At 55.4% G+C, this 16,460-nt stretch overlaps 1 protein-coding gene across 1 annotated transcript; it reads left to right on the forward strand.

Moving 5' to 3' along the window:
• Nucleotides 1-2,070: 2,070 nt before the first annotated feature.
• HSPBP1 (HSPA (Hsp70) binding protein 1) lies at nt 2,071-15,883 on the forward strand. Its single transcript, XM_078619680.1, has 7 exons — nt 2,071-2,408; nt 6,439-6,691; nt 7,124-7,348; nt 8,931-9,086; nt 11,026-11,122; nt 11,909-12,020; nt 13,062-15,883. The coding sequence occupies exons 1-7, from the start codon at nt 2,271-2,273 to the stop codon at nt 13,134-13,136; spliced, it is 1,056 nt and encodes a 351-aa protein (XP_078475806.1). The 5' UTR covers nt 2,071-2,270; the 3' UTR covers nt 13,137-15,883.
• The last annotated feature ends 577 nt before the right edge of the window (nt 15,884-16,460 follow it).

The raw sequence follows: 16,460 nt of genomic DNA on the forward strand, positions 1-16,460 counted from the left end.
AATTCACACTGCAGGCTGACTCCCCTGGCATTACTTCCCGTGGCCACTAGTTCATTCGCACTGCAGGCTGACTCCCCTGGCATTACCTCCCGTGGCCACTAGTCCATTCGCACCGCAGGCTGACTCCCCTGGCATTACCTCCCGTGGCCACTAGTCCATTCACACTGCAGGCTGACTCCCCTGGCATTACTTCCCGTGGCCACTAGTTCATTCGCACTGCAGGCTGACTCCCCTGGCATTACCTCCCGTGGCCACTAGTCCATTCGCACCGCAGGCTGACTCCCCTGGCATTACCTCCCGTGGCCACTAGTCCATTCGCACTGCAGGCTGACTCCCCTGGCATTACCTCCTGTGGCCACTAGTCCACTCACACTGCAGGCTGACTCCCCTGGCATTACCTCCCGTGGCCACTAGTCCATTCGCACTGCAGGCTGACTCCCCTGCCATTACCTCCCGTGGCCACTAGTCCATTCGCACTGCAGGCTGACTCCTCTGTCCATTACCTCCCGTGGTCACTAGTCCACTCACACTGCAGGCTGACTCCCCTGGCATTACCTCCCGTGGCCACTAGTCCATTCGCACTGCAGGCTGACTCCCCTGGCATTACCTCCCGTGGCCACTAGTCCACTCGCACTGCAGGCCGACTCCCCTGGCATTACCTCCCGTGGCCACTAGTCCATTCGCACTGCAGGCTGACTCCCCTGGCATTACCTCCCGTGGCCACTAGTCCATTCGCACTGCAGGCTGACTCCTCTGGCATTACTTCCCGTGGCCACTAGTCCATTCGCACTGCAGGCTGACTCCTCTGGCATTACTTCCCGTGGCCACTAGTCCATTCGCACTGCAGGCTGACTCCTCTGGCATTACTTCCCGTGGCCACTAGTCCATTCGCACCGCAGGCTGACTCCCCTGGCATTACCTCCCGTGGCCACTAGTCCATTCGCACTGCAGGCTGACTCCCCTGGCATTACCTCCTGTGGCCACTAGTCCACTCACACTGCAGGCTGACTCCCCTGGCATTACCTCCCGTGGCCACTAGTCCATTCGCACTGCAGGCTGACTCCCCTGCCATTACCTCCCGTGGCCACTAGTCCATTCGCACTGCAGGCTGACTCCTCTGTCCATTACCTCCCGTGGTCACTAGTCCACTCACACTGCAGGCTGACTCCCCTGGCATTACCTCCCGTGGCCACTAGTCCACTCGCACTGCAGGCCGACTCCCCTGGCATTACCTCCCGTGGCCACTAGTCCATTCGCACTGCAGGCTGACTCCCCTGGCATTACCTCCCGTGGCCACTAGTCCATTCGCACTGCAGGCTGACTCCTCTGGCATTACTTCCCGTGGCCACTAGTCCATTCGCACTGCAGGCTGACTCCTCTGGCATTACTTCCCGTGGCCACTAGTCCATTCGCACTGCAGGCTGACTCCTCTGGCATTACCTCCCGTGGCCACTAGTCCATTCACACCGGAGGTGCAGCGTGCACCCCAAGTGAAGAAGAAGAATAACCGCTGGTCTCCTGCTCTATACGAACTCCTCATTATCCTCCAGCCTCAACATCATCAAGGACTGAGACTCAACACGTTGCACAAGTCTCCCTGCGAGACGCGCACACGATGCTGATAATCGACTTTGTTGAGCTGTCGTTTGCGATCGCCAGGTCGCTTATGAAAAATAATCTAATTGCTCGGTAGTGGGCTTTGCCGGGAATAGTTACAAGAGCTTTGTAGCTCATCGCATTCATCCTGCAGTGTCAATACATTTTATGATATTTGTTAAAGGAGATCGCATTACATCATTGGATTACAGCTTGACGTTATTGTATCACAGCATGACGACATTGTATCACAGCATGACATCATTCCATTACAGCATGACAGTTGCATTACAGCATGACATCATTGCATCACATTATGACGTCATTGCATTACTGCTTGGCATTGCATTACAGCATGACGTTCTCACATCGCAGCCATTACATTTTATCGCAGCATGACATTCCCTCGCCATGACGTCATCGCATCGCAGTATGACCTCATTGCATCGCAGCATGTGCATCGTATTACGTGACGTCATTACGGGCGGCGGGAACTCACGTCGAGACCACGTGGTTTGTGGTGGGGGGGGGGTGTTGGTCGTCCCCACAACCCACGTGGCCTCCTTGAACCCAGTACAGTGGCTGTCAGGGCAGCAGTAGTTCACGTCTCCCGCTCTTCGTGCTCCCAGCTCGCTGATCGTGACGGGCTCGAGAGGCATCGGGCGGTGACCACGATGGCCGAGGGAGGAGGTGACCCGGGCCGACCCAGCCGCATTAGCGACCTCCCGGGGCTGCTGAGGCTCGCGGTGGAGGCGGGGAGCGAGGAGGATGCGGCGCCGGGCCCGCAGGGTCCCCTGCCGATGTCCATTGAGGTACGGACTTAGCCGGGCCTCCCCCGGCCTTCCTCGGGCTTTCCCCCGGCCTTCCCCCGGGCCTCCCCCGGCCTTTCCCGGGCCTTCACCGGCCTTTCTCGGGCCTCCCCCGGCCTTCCCCCACATCATTCCCTGATCTCTCCTGGCCTTCCCTGATGTTTACAGTAATGTCTAGGCCTTCCCCGGTCACTCCGGCCCTTCCCTAATAACGGCCTTCTCTTGTATGATCTTATCGCCCCTGGATTTTCCTCATATTCCAACACACTCTTTGGCATTCTCCGGTCTCTTCTGCCCGTCTCGTGGCCTTCCCCGATGTCATTTCCCGTCACTCGCCGGCCTTCTCCGACTTTCTCGAACGTTCCCCAATGCCCCTCCCCCCCCAAAGCCTTCATGGCCTTCCTGCCACCCGCCCGTGCCGTTCATTCCTCCGTCGTTCAGAACGTCGCAGACTTTTCTTGAAATGGCGCGGGCTTCCACGACCTTCTTTGAAATTCTGCAGCCTTCTTTGGCATTCCGTGGCGTTCCCCGGCCTTCTCGGCCATTACTAAAAATGCAACGCGACTGAACTGACATTTGTCCACCCGTGTTGGGATACAGACTGTGTCGTCTCATCAACCACACTCTGTTCAACCACCCACACAGCACTCACCCACCCACTTAACCACTCGTTCACTCACTCACTCATCCACTCACCCACCCACTTAACCACTCGTTCACTCACTCATCCACTCACTCACCCAGCCACTCATTCACCCTATTATTCATCCACTCACCCACTCATTCACTCACTCACCCAGCCACTCATCCACTCACCCACTCGTTCATCCACTCACCCAGCCACTCATCCACTCACCCACTCGTTCATCCACTCACCCACTCGTTCATCCACTCACCCACTCGTTCATCCACTCACCCACTCGTTCATCCACTCACCCACTCGTTCATCCACTCACCCACTCGTTCATCCACTCACCCACTCGTTCATCCACTCACCCACTCGTTCATCCACTCACCCACTCGTTCATCCACTCACCCACTCGTTCATCCACTCACCCACTCGTTCATCCACTCACCCACTCGTTCATCCACTCACCCACTCGTTCATCCACTCACCCACTCGTTCATCCACTCACCCACTCGTTCATCCACTCACCCACTCGTTCATCCACTCACCCACTCGTTCATCCACTCACCCACTCGTTCATCCACTCACCCACTCGTTCATCCACTCACCCACTCGTTCATCCACTCACCCACTCGTTCATCCACTCACCCACTCGTTCATCCACTCACCCACTCGTTCATCCACTCACCCACTCGTTCATCCACTCACCCACTCGTCCATCCACTCACCCACTCACCCACCCACTCACACACTCACCCACCCACCCATACACTCACCCACCCACCCATACACTCACCCACCCACCCACTCATCCATCCACTCACTTATCCACTCACCCACCCACTCATACACTCACCCACCCACTCAATTATCCACTCACTCACCCATTCACTCATTCACCCATCCATTCACCCACCCATCCACTCACCCACTTATCCTCTCACCCCTCTATCTCGACTACTAGTTAGTAGTGTACCGTGGGTACCGGTTCCAGTAAAGTTCACGCGCCGACTCGGTCTTACAGACACTCACTGTGTTGCGTCTCCCCAACCATACTGTTCGACAAACTGCAAGTCACAACAACAACAACTCACTCATTCACTCACCAACTCACCCACCCACCCCACCAAATGACTCACTCACCCACTCACCCCCAATGCAGATCGCAGCTTCTCCCCCTCGTCCCATTACCCCGAGCTCGTACGATAATAACCGCGTGTGAACTCTCTATTACACCTTCAGCAGTGCTGTTTGTTCCTGGCCTCTTGGCGTTTTGAGCCTCAGGTGTTCATCAATTGTGAGCTCAAAAAACGAATGATACGTTTCCCTTGACGATCAGCCTTCCACGCTGGGTCTTCTCTCCGCGGTTCCCCGTGACTTTCTCTGACCCCCTATGAGTCACTTGTAGAATTTGCATTCAGCTTCTCAAACCTTCCAGACGTTTCGTAACGACACCCTTAACCACAACGTGCACGTCGGGAGTCGCGGATAATCTGGTTACGGTTATTGTTCTAGGTCTATTTGAACTTGGGGCGTCTGATGGACCTAATTGAGTTGTCTGACCCGTGTGTGATAGGTAAAGAAGGGACATTGAACGAAACGTCGCCTTTTAAATTTAATTGTTTTCTATAAAGGCGACAGTGTTATCGACGCGTGTGATGGGCAGGTAATGGCAAAGGCGCCAGCCCTTTAACTGCTTGCTCAAGCCACTGCTAACAGAAGGGCCTTGGAATAATGAGGCACTGTGAATCTATATAAGATCTGAGAGGCAGCTTTAGACAGCCGTTCTAGAGAGTACAGCAGAGATCGCAAACGGGTTTTGATTCCTTACCCGTACCCGGCCGCACCAGGGTCGCAATCGGGTACCCGTACCCTACCCGATACCCGGCTACCCGTACCCGGCCGAGTATCGGGTAGGGTACGGGTTCCCGATTGCGACCTGTGGGATGAAGCCATGTTGCAGGCGCGGGTGGGTTGATTCTAGGAACTTGAATTGTGAGAAGAGGCAAGACGTTGGGAAATGAGTGACAAACGGTGACTCACCAGTGACTCACGGCCTACCCGTACCCGGCCGCACCAGGGTCGCAAACGGGTACCCGTACCCGACTGGGTACGGGTAGCCGGGTATCGGGTAGGGTACGGGTATCGGGTACCCGATTGCGACCTCTGGAGTACAGTTATGGTCTAGACATCCCGTGAAATACTGGACATCTATGAAAAAAAGAGCTTTAAATCTCATCGGATTCCTCCAGTATAAATAAAACATTCCGATTTTGAAAGGGGTGGGGGTACCCACACTTTGCCCCCACCACGTGGGACATGCCACGATCGACTGATGGGTGGATAGAAGCGAGGTTGGGGGATGTGGGGGGCAGGCAGTGCCGGATTATCCCAGTAGCAACAGTAGCTACAAATGTTGTAGCTACAAATGTAGTAGCTACATATGTAAGTAGGAGCTACGGGCCCCGCACTTTCAAGGGCCCCGCGCTAAATGCTTTCAAGCTTGTCAATTCCGGTTCGGCGATTCTGCACTTGCTCTATTACTATAGCACTATACCACCTTCAACTTTTATGAACGACCGGGTGTTTAAGCTTAGCGATTTGTCTTATTATCTGGCTGTATAGAAAATGAAAAAATACAATTTAATATATAGTAATAAAATTGTGTTTCAATATTTACATGTTTTTTAATATTTAGGGCCCCTTTATAACATATGCTACAGGCCCCGCACTAGCTTAATCCGGCACTGGGGGGAGGGGTTCAAGAATCTCTGTCGGGGATTCAACTGCCGAGTGATAATCGTAACACCTACAGGGCAGCAGTCCGTGCGATAACCTCCTGCTCATAATTACCTCCCGCGAGAACAGGTGTCATTGGGTTTTTTTCGTTGTGAAAATCTGAACTTAATACTGGAATGCAACGTGTATCATCCCAGCACGTCGTCAGAAATGACTTGTCTTTAGACAACAGGGACGTTTGCAAGCACGTGTGTAGCTACGTTGAACTTCTTCCGCACCTCGCGTAGCCAACCGTGCTAATCGGAGGTGCGGGATGCTGACGGAGACTATGGAAACACAAAACTGATAAGTGCGCAGAGTAGCTTGGCGAGGGTGGGAGCGTACTTGCTCGGAATAATAACACTGAGACCACGGAGAGAGAAAGGAACACACGGGTCATGGAAACGTACATGTCCTTCTGCACCCTCCTCCTCTCTTGCTTCTCTTCCACTCTTCTCTCCCCTGCCTCCTCTTCCCCCCCTCCCCATCCTCATCTCCCCTCTGTCTTCCTCCCTTCTCCTCCCTCCCCTTTCCTCCCTTCCTCCCCCCCAACATTCTCCCCCCCCACACCCCATTCATGCCGTCATTCTCCAACCTCACTCCTCTCTCTCTCTCCGTCCCCGGCAGAGGAGGCAGTGGCTGCAGGAGGCCCTGTCGGTGTCCATGAGCAGCGCTCAGGACGACGTTCAGCTCATGAAGCAGGCCCTCGACATCCTGCGGGCCGGGCCGGGGGGTCATTCAGAGGCCCACCCTGGGCCGCCGCCACCGCCGCCAGAGCCCGACGCGGAGGCCCCGGAGGATCTGCCGGAGGTGACGACGCGGCTGATTAACGCGCTGGACGCTCTGCTTGACGTCACCGACAACATCGACAACGCTCAGGGTGGGTGGGCGCACACGGCTAAGGCCCCGACCCCCCCCCGCCCCTCTCCCACCCTGGTTTCTCGCTCGGGATGTTGCAGCGGTCGGCCGGTGAAGGCCCGGTCAGGCGGCCCCCGTGACCAGCAACCGCGGCTCGCGCTATGCCTAGAGGAATACCGGATGTGGAAGTGTCCTCTAGATTGAATACAACATTGCATGTATGAGTGTGTACTTGGTGCGCTACTCAGCGGGCAGCTGTCTCTTCTGGTGGTTGCGCTTTGTGCGCCCCTGTGTTTTTTTAGAACGCGTCAACTGCTACTGCCGTCGCACAGTGCGAGGAGGGACACCTGCATTGCGCAATAACCCCGTTACTCTCACGCCTTGCACCTCTCTGTCCCCTTCTTCACCCTCCTTCCTCTCCTCTCCCGCTCCCCCCCCCCTCCCCCCGGGCCAGACTTCTGCAAGCTGGGCGGCATGGCGCTGGTGGTGCAGCGCTACCTGGACGCGGACTGCGCCGAGCTGCGGTGGCGCGCCGCCGAGCTGGTGGCGACGTGCGCGCAGAACGCGCCCCGCGTCCAGGAGGCGGCGCTGGAGCTCGGGGCGCTGCCGCGGCTGCTGCGCCGCGCCGACGCCGACGCCGACACGCGCGTGCGCGTCAAGGCGCTGCTCGCCGTCTCGTGTGAGTCCCTTCGTCCGGGCGTCGTTCGCTGTGGCTGCGGGATGTTGACCACCTCGCCTGGTGCGCAGGAGGTCGTGGGTTCAGATCTTCACCCTTGGCGCCTGCTGTATGTTTGGAGTTTTGTGTCTTTCATCATCATCATCATCACGGTGGCGAGGTGATGTTAACTACCTCGCCTGGTGTGCAGGAGGTCATGGGTTCGATCACGACCCTGATGACACCTGTTGTGTTTTTGGAGTTTGCGTTTCTCATCATCATCACGGTGGCTAGGAGATGTTAACTACCTCGCCTGGTGCGCAGGAGGTCGTGGGTTCAGATCTCCACCCTTGGCGTCTGTTGTATGTTTGGAGTTTGCGTCTCTCATCATCATCATCACGGTGGCTAGGAGATGTTAACTACCTCGCCAGGTGTGCAAAGGGTCGTGGGTTCGATCCCGACCCTGATGATGCCTGCTTCTATATTTTGAGTTTGCGTGTCTCTCTCTCTCTCCCCGTGGTCGCGTGGATTTTTCTCCAGGTCCTCCGGTTTTTCCCTCCACATATAGAATCAACACGACGCGTTCAGAGTACTTGACTGCTATAAATTTCCACGTGACGATGAGCCGCTGTCATTTGTGATGTCCAGGTCGCTCCTGAAAAAGAGCTACATAGCTCAGTTGGGTGCCTTACCTGGTAAAATAAAAAAGCTTCATCGTTTTAGTCCGTCATCGTCAACGACGACGACGGACGGGCTACATGCACATGCTGCAGGTCCTCTCGCGAAGCGTCGTAGACTCGCTGGCTGGCAGGGGTCGGAGGTCGCGGGACGGACGGTGCCGCGTGTGGGTTGACCGACCGACTGAGATGTCTGGCAGATCCACCGCCTGCACTCTCCACCGTGCCGGCTCGCCACCCCGCTGCGTGTTGATTGATCGACTGAGAGAGATGATAATCTTCTCGCTTCTTTTTTGGGATGCTGCGGCCGCAGTGGCTACACCGCCGCCCCCGCCGCCGCCGCTGCTGCTGCTACACGTGGCTACCGGTAGTCCAGTCCTGTGTGGAGGTGGCAGCGAGGGTTGGTGGACCGCCGCGTAGATATTGCGAACCTCATTCTTGCGCGTGGGCGTGGAGGAGGAGCGCGTAGCCCTGGTTCGCCAGGAGAGGGGGCAGTACAGCAAAGTGCGGATGAATATCATCTGTCTCTTTCGGATGGGATAGAGTGTTGGCCCGTCGCACGCGTGCATTTCCTCACATGTAATAACCACTTGGCCGAAAAACATCTTCATATATAGAGGACCGCAGAGTTTGGGTAATCGTTGGCACTGGCTGCCCACCGCCTGGGTGCCGCCCCCTTAACCGCTCGCTTGCGGTTCCTCCTCGGCGACCGCGACAGTTGCGGTTTGTCGCGAGCGGCGACAGCGTTTTGTTTTTGTTTACTTGGTTTTACTTTTCGTCATTTTTTTATAAATAATTTTTTTGGACTTTTAAAAAAGTGAAAGAAAAATTTCTTTCTTTAACTTCATAAAATTTGCTTTCTATTTTGTACTTATTTTGACTTAATTTTTGCTTAACTTTTTTCCCTAATTTTCCGTTTTTCTCCCCAGGCCTGGTGCGCGAGCAGCCGCTGGGTCGCCGCGCGTTGGCGCAGGGAGACGGCTTCTCGGTGCTGCTGCGAGCCATGCAGGACCCCGGCGAGAGGCCGCGGGCCAAGGCCGCCTTCCTCCTCCACAGCCTTCTCATGGCCGGCACCGAGAACCACGGTGGGTTTGGCGCTGGGGTGGCGAGGCGTCTACTCCCTCGCCGGGTACGCAGGAGGTCGTGGGTGGTGCTCGATCGCGACCCCTGACGATGCCTGCTGCTGCTGCTGTATATTTGAACTCTTCTTTGGTTCTTTCGGTTAAGTCACGTCTAAAAATAAAATAATAAATTAAATTTATTTTTAGACGTGACTTAACCGAAAGAACCAAAGAATAATTCCTGCAGTCACGAAAGCTCCAAAATTAAGATTTGAACTCTTCTTGGTTCTTTCGGTAAAGTCACGTAGAATGGAAATAATAAAATAATAAAAATAAAACATAATAAAATAATTCTAACGACGTTTCGGCCACAACGCAAGCAGCCGTCCTCAGGTGGAGAACAGGTCTGTCGAGAAGGCAGAGTCTGAATGAAACACCACCAGGCTTGGAGCGACTATTTAAGCTGGGATGGAGGGGCGAAGAGCGCCTTGACAAAAGAATTTGCATATCAAGAGGAATTTAGCATATTTATGGGAAATGCAGATATGCGATTAGTACTACTTGTACTACTTAAATCGAAATGTATATTTGAAGTTTGCGTGTCTCTCTCTCTCCCCGTGGTCGCTTGGATTTTTCTCCGGCTCCTCCGGTTTTTCCCTCCACACTTAGAAACACGCGTTTAGAGTATTTGGCTGCTAATTAATTCCCACGCGATGATAATAAGCCCACTTCGTTGAGCTATCATTCGTGAGAGCCAGGGCGCTTCTGAAAAGAGCTACGTAGCCCAGTGGGGCTTAGCCTGGAAAAATAGAAAGTTTAAAGGTTCCCGCGGCACTACTGCCACCACCGCCACAATGGCGGCAGCAGCGGCAATAGCGGCAGGCAAGCGGCCCACTCGCCACGGTGAGGGTGGTGACGTCGCCGCAGCATTCGTGCCAGGCTAGGTGCACTTGCGGGTCGTCCCGTGAAGTGTCCAAGGCTTGCTTGCTAGTGGGAGGTCATGGGGGACGTACCCAGGTGGTGCCGTGCGTGGGTTGACCACGCTAGCCGAGATGCCTGGCAAGTGCACCGCCTGTGGTCCCAACTTGCGCCAACTCGCTGCGTGTTAGCCGCACACCAGAGGTCGCAAACGGGTTTTGATTTCTTACCCGTACCCGGCCGCACCAGGGTCGCAATCGGGTACCCGTACCCTACCCGATACCCGGCTACCCGTACCCGGCCGGGTATCGGGTAGGGTACGGGTACCCGATTGCGACCTCTGGGATGAAGCCATGTTGCAGGCGCGGGTGGGTTGATTCTAGGAACTTGAATTGTGAGAAGAGACAAGACGTTGGGAAATGAGTGACAAACGGTGACTCACCAGTGACTCACGGCCTACCCGTTCCCGCACCCGGCCGCAAACAGGTACCCGTACCCGTACCCGGCTGGGTACAGGGTAGCCGGGTATCGGGTAGGGTACGGGTATCGGGTACCCGGTTGCGACCTCTGCCGCACACATACAGACACGCAGGTGTGACATCCAGACGCATACGGGCGCAGAGAAAAGACAAAGGTTCCTCCGATAGGCCTTCACAGACTGGTGGGGCAAGTGCTGTTAGCGAGCACCTATGAAGGCCGGCACAGCACGTGGGTGGGTAGGTGGCTAACGCCACGCCTGGCCACCTTTGTTTCCCCAGTTGTGATGTTTACACGCTGCACCAGGTACTCATTTAATGGCGAGTCGAGTTAGGGTCGAATCAGCCTCAAATGAGTACCTGGTGCCGTGTGTAAACATCGCCACTGGGGAGACAAAGGCGGTCGGGCATGGTGCTGGCCACCCACCCCCTCGTGTGTCGTGCCGGCCTTCATAGGTGCTCGCTAACAGCACTTGCCCCTACAGTCTGTTAAGGCTATACGGGGGATCTTTGATCTTTGTACACGTGTGCTCATATGTGAATGTTTACACCCGTGTGTGTGTGTGCAGAAGAGCTGTGCGCGATGGGCATGGTACAGCAATTGGTCGCCCTGCTGCATGCCCCCCATGAACCCTTCCACGAGCACGTGCTCGGAGCACTGTTCAGGCAAGTGCCTGCACACCTACACACCTACAACATGCATGCACACCCACACACCTACAACATGCATGCACACCTACACACCTACAACATGCATGCACACCCACACACCGACAACATGCATGCACAGCTACACACCTACAACATGCATGCACACCTACACACCTACACACCTACAACATGCATGCACACCTACACACCTACAACATGCATGCACACCTACACACCGACAACATGCATGCACACCTACACACCGTGCACACCTACACACACCGACACAAAGATCCCCCGTGTCGCCTTAACAGACTGTTGGGGCAGATGCCGTTAGCGAGCTCCTGTGAATGCCGGCGCGGCACACGAAGGGGTGGGTGGCCAGCACAATGCCCGACCGCCTTTGTCTCACCATTGGCGATGTTTACACACCGCACCGGGTCCTCATTTGAGGTTCTGTCGACCTAGGGGAGGCCCAGGACCGGTTCAGATGATCGTCACTGGTGTTGGCCGTGAGTGAGAATCGAATTCTGGTCGCCGGGTTCGTAGCGCAGCGCGCTAACCGCTACACCACCGCTGTACTCACCTCGACAAAGATCCCCTGTGTAGCCTTAACAGACTGTTGGGGCAAGTGCTGTTAGCGAGCTCCGTACACACACATACACAGACACACGCACACCTGAACGTGCACACTGCATCAGCATCAACAACCTTCAAGCAACGCCTCCCACACACACAGAGCACCGTGCGCCGGAGCGGAAGAGTAACGCCCGCGCGCGTGCACCGCGCCTGTCACCGCAGCCTGGTGTCGGGGCACGGAGCGGCGCTGCGCGAGAGCCGAGCGGCCGAGCTGCGCCTGCGGGAGACGCTGCTGGAGAGGATCGGCCTCCTGGAAGGCTCCGAGCAGCACCTGGTATGGCGCCTTCCCCTCCCTCCCATCGCTCGCTCCTCCTTGCTGTGGTGTGGCAGCCTCTCCCCGCCCGCGGCGTGAAGAGCCGTTGTATTGCACTCGCACTTGAACTTTTGTGATCCTTGATAACACTGGTCAACACACTTTTTCTGGCATAAGGTATATCCAACGGTTTTTATAAGGTAAAGTTTTCCATTCTACGTGACTTTACCGAAAGAACCAAGAAGATGAATCCCTGCAGTCACGAAAGCTTTATATCGAGGTTTTAAGGTAATTTTGGGGTGCCGATTCCAAATCTGGCATCGGTTTTTGTCTATCACATCGGGTTTTTGAGATATCAAATATTGCATTTTCAATAAAAACTGCAGAAGAAAAATATTAAATAAATGTGGATATCTACATAAAATTATATTATAAACACACTATCCTAAAAATACAGCACCATATTTTAACACTAAAGTAGTTACGGACTCGCAACAACTTGCAATCATAAGTGACAGAGTTAATTTCGGGTAAAATCAATGAAAATGGGGTATGCCGATAGCATAAAAATGAGATGTGATAGAGCAAATCTGAGATCAGATTTGGAATCGGCACCCTGAAATTAGTCTAGAACAGCTGCAAAAGTCCAGGCCAGAATTTTTTTTTTTTTTGACCAGTGTAATAGTTGGTTTCAGGTGAGGACATAGACAGCAGAACTGTAGGCGGTTTTCAAACCTTTGGGCAGCAGCCGTTGAATGTTCTTGAGCCAAACTGCACACACGCACCGAATCTAGGAAACTGCTAAACGGCCGAATCAGACGCGCGCCGCAGAACTTTTTTTGGATTGCGCGACAAAGTCGCACCGATGTCGTGACGAGCCGCTGTGTGATGCCCTTTGTGACTCACTTTGTGACGAGCCGCTGTGTGATGCCCTTTGTGACTCACTTTGTGATGCGCCGGTGTTTGCGCATTGTGTAACGCGCCGGTGTGCACGCATTGTGTAACGCGCCGGTGTTTGCGCATTGTGTAACGCGCCGGTGTGCACGCGCGTCGCACCCGCAGGAGGCACTGGAATTTTGCCGGACACTGCTGCAGCTGACGGAGGCGCCGGGCGAGGAGGTGGCGATGGACCGGTGACTCCGGTGACGCCGACGTCGGCGGCGACGACCGGGAAACGCTCCCCGCGATCCTCCCATGAAATGGGCGCCGAGTTCGCGACCGCGTCTTGACGCCGCGCGTCTCCACGCACGCCACTCCCTCTTTGCACCGTGCCGCGCGCGGGCAGTGGGCCAGGTTTCTTAACCCCCTTTTCCCAGGCGGTGAGGAGAGCTGGCGCTAACGATTTCCCAAGCTCTGCGGTCCTCCATGCACGAAGATGTTTTCGGCCAATTATAACCCTCTGCCGTTTCTGAGACCGTCTTGCAAGTTGCAAGGGGCGGGCGGGTGCCCCGTTCACCGCCGACTCTCGGAACGCGGCGCGATGCGGCACGGCGATTATTTTATTTGGGGAGGCGTAGCGCCCCGTTGTTATGTTAAAGACGTCGCGCTCGCCGCAGAGAACCCAGCGACGCAGCCGCAACTCTCCGATAGCCGGCGGGCGAAACTGCGACGCTGGAGGTTTCGTACGTCTTCCAACCTGAAGACGTTGACCGGTAAAGCTTACCGCGTTTTAGTTGCACGCGCTTCACCGGAACGGAATCTGAAGAAAAGCCGACGACGTGCACGTACGTCGCGTACGTCGTTGGAACGAAGGGAGGGTTGCATCCCTCCGGCCCTTGACCCACGCAGCCGCGGTATGAACGGGGTCCACCCAGTAAAGACCGGGCAACGATCCACGCTTAACCGGCCACTCGGTGGGGAGGCCCTCGTCCAACGGCGGATGCACGCGAGGGCTCGCGTGGTGCTGCACGCGCAGACGATGGCGGCTTCGTGTGGCGCAGATGCGGTCCGAGGTCTTTGCTTGCAACCGGAAGAGAAACCGCGTGGAGAAGTTGAGGGGGGAGTGGGGGGGGTCCGTGTCAAAGTTACGCCCCTGGAGGTTCCGATTGATTTCACTCGCGGCCGGGCACACAGGGTCAGCCGACAAGCTCCACGTTGCTCATGGAACCCCCTTGTCACTGAACGTTTCCAAACGACGACGATAAATATTTTTCGTTCTGCGTCGTCGTCCGTCGACTTTCACGCGAATCGCATCGCTCGCAATCGCCGAGGAGCCGGCGTTACCAACAGTTCAGTTGCCCGAGCTCTGCATGCCTCTATATATATGAAAAGATGTTTTTCGGCCCGTCGGCAGGGCGAGTGTTTTGGACGTGCGAGAGGAAAGCGGGGGAATACCCACGCTCGCCCACGAGGAGGCAACGCTCGTATCCCCGCACGGATGGGACCGGTGATATTTAGTCCGCAATTTGCTTCAGCGCCACCGCCACCAGGCAGAGCCCCCGGGCACGGCGACCAACCCTCGCTGCTGCCTCCCAGACAGAGGTCGCAACCGGGTACCCGTACCCTACCCGATACCCGTACCCGGCCGGGTACGGGTACGGGTACCCGTTTGCGACCCTGGTGCGGCCGGGTACGGGTAAGAGTTTGTCACTCATTTCCCAACGTCTTGTCTCTTCTCACGATTCAAATTCCTAGAATCAACCCACCCGCGCCTGCAACATGGCTTCATCCCAGAGGTCGCAATCAGATACCCGATACCCGTACCCTACCCGTACCCGGCCGGGCACGGGTAGGGTACGGGTATGGCCGGGTACGGGTACAGGTACCCGTTTGCGACCCTGGTGCGGCCGCGTACGGGTAAGGAATCAAAACCCGTTTGCGACCTCTGGTGCAGGGTAGCCACCAGTACCACCACCATCTCCGGCACCCCTCCCATGAATTCGTGAACCAAGTAAATGTGCCGCCTGTGGTGTGTTGACGCTGAAGTAATCCCGAGTGCTGAACTGCGCGTGTGTTTATGTAGGGAGCGGTGGTGCAGCGGTTAGCGCTACGCTGCGCCACCGACCCGGCAGAGGCCCGAGTTAAATTCCCGCTCGCCAACACCGGTGACGATTTAACTGAATCGGTCCCGAGTCTCCCCAAGGTCGACTCAGCCTCAAATGAGTACCTGGTGTGTTGTGTAAACATCGCCACTGGGGAGACAAAGGCGGCCGGGCGTGGTGTTGCCCCCCCCCACCCCTCGTATGCCGTGCCGGCCTTCATAGGTGCTACTCGCTAACAGCACTTGCCACTACAGTCTGTTAGGCTACACGGGGGATCTTTGTCTTTGGTGCAGAGAGTGACCGCCCCGTGAAGAATTTCTCAATGGGCTCTCCCAACTGTAGATAACCGGTTCATTCATAATTCACAACCGCCCTTCCCTCCCCTATCCCCCCTCACCCCGCACATTCCCAACCGCCCTCCCCCCCATCTTCGCGTGTACGAACGTGGTATGGTCCACATGGCCCGTGTTGTTTCTCGAGCACTGTCATGCCTGTGGAACGTACCATTATTTTAACGGGGGTGATCCCACATTTTTGCTTGTCGGCATTTCTAAGCATCCACATCGCACACCGCGCACAACGCGAATGTTAATGCCTTTTCCCTGCCCTCTGTTCGAACTTGGACGCAGCCTGCCTTGTCGCGAATGTGAATCGTCACGTTGCAGTAATGCATGCAAGGTTTTCACTGTCGATACCTGGTTGAAGGCGGTGTCAAAATATATTATTTGTATCCCTCCGTTATCGATTACACGCCGTTACAGTCACTGGAGGTTGTATGACCATACTTCACCGCTTTGGTCAGAGGAGGTCGATGGGGGGTGGAGGGGGGGTGCGAGAACCGATTGAGATATCGCAATAACTCGCGTCGTCGTGGTAAAGATGAAATAAAATGCCTCCTTCATATCCAGTATCCGTGTGTCCGGGTGAAAGAAAAATACAATTTATTTAGTTTAATCATGGGACCTCCTTTGCCAGTACCAACATGTGAGAATAGGTTTTTCACCTTTTTTTCTGGCAACAAAACAGGTGTTGAGATGTTAAAACGCCAAACTGAAACCTTTTACAAGGAATCATGTCTGCAACACATTCCTGCGGAGGGAGCTGGTAGGAACGTTGGGTTGCTCGGTCAATGGCCAGGGTCAACGGCGGCGTGGTGTATTCCGCAAATATGGACGACTGTGAGGGTGGGCACAAGCCGGCGTGAGTAGGTTAAACGTTGAGTTTTATAAGGGCACCACGGGGTTACCAGCCTCTCCCCACCCAGACCCACCCCTCCCCACCCAGACCCTCCCCACCCAGCCCCTCCCTGCACGACGGACGGACACAATAATCCCCTGTGGGCTGGTGTAACCAGGAGGTTCCTAACAGTATTAACCACAATACTTGTGGTCAGAATGCAAACAAAAAAACACTGATAATCAATGCATCGTCTTTGAAACTGATTGGTCCACACCAGAGACAGCTTTCTTTGAGCCTCGTC

This window comes from Lampetra planeri, chromosome 64 (genome assembly GCF_965212315.1).
Source record: "Lampetra planeri chromosome 64, kcLamPlan1.2.h2, whole genome shotgun sequence".
Taxonomy (NCBI): Eukaryota; Metazoa; Chordata; class Hyperoartia; order Petromyzontiformes; family Petromyzontidae; genus Lampetra; species Lampetra planeri.

Coding starts and splice junctions, on each gene's coding strand:
- HSPBP1 (XM_078619680.1), top strand. CDS start 2,271: ATGGCCGAGGGAGGAGGTGACCCGGGCCGACCCAGCCGCATTAGCGAC. Junction 2,409..6,438: donor CCCTGCCGATGTCCATTGAG/GTACGGACTTAG, acceptor CGTCCCCGGCAG/AGGAGGCAGTGGCTGCAGGA. Junction 12,021..13,061: donor AAGGCTCCGAGCAGCACCTG/GTATGGCGCCTT, acceptor TCGCACCCGCAG/GAGGCACTGGAATTTTGCCG.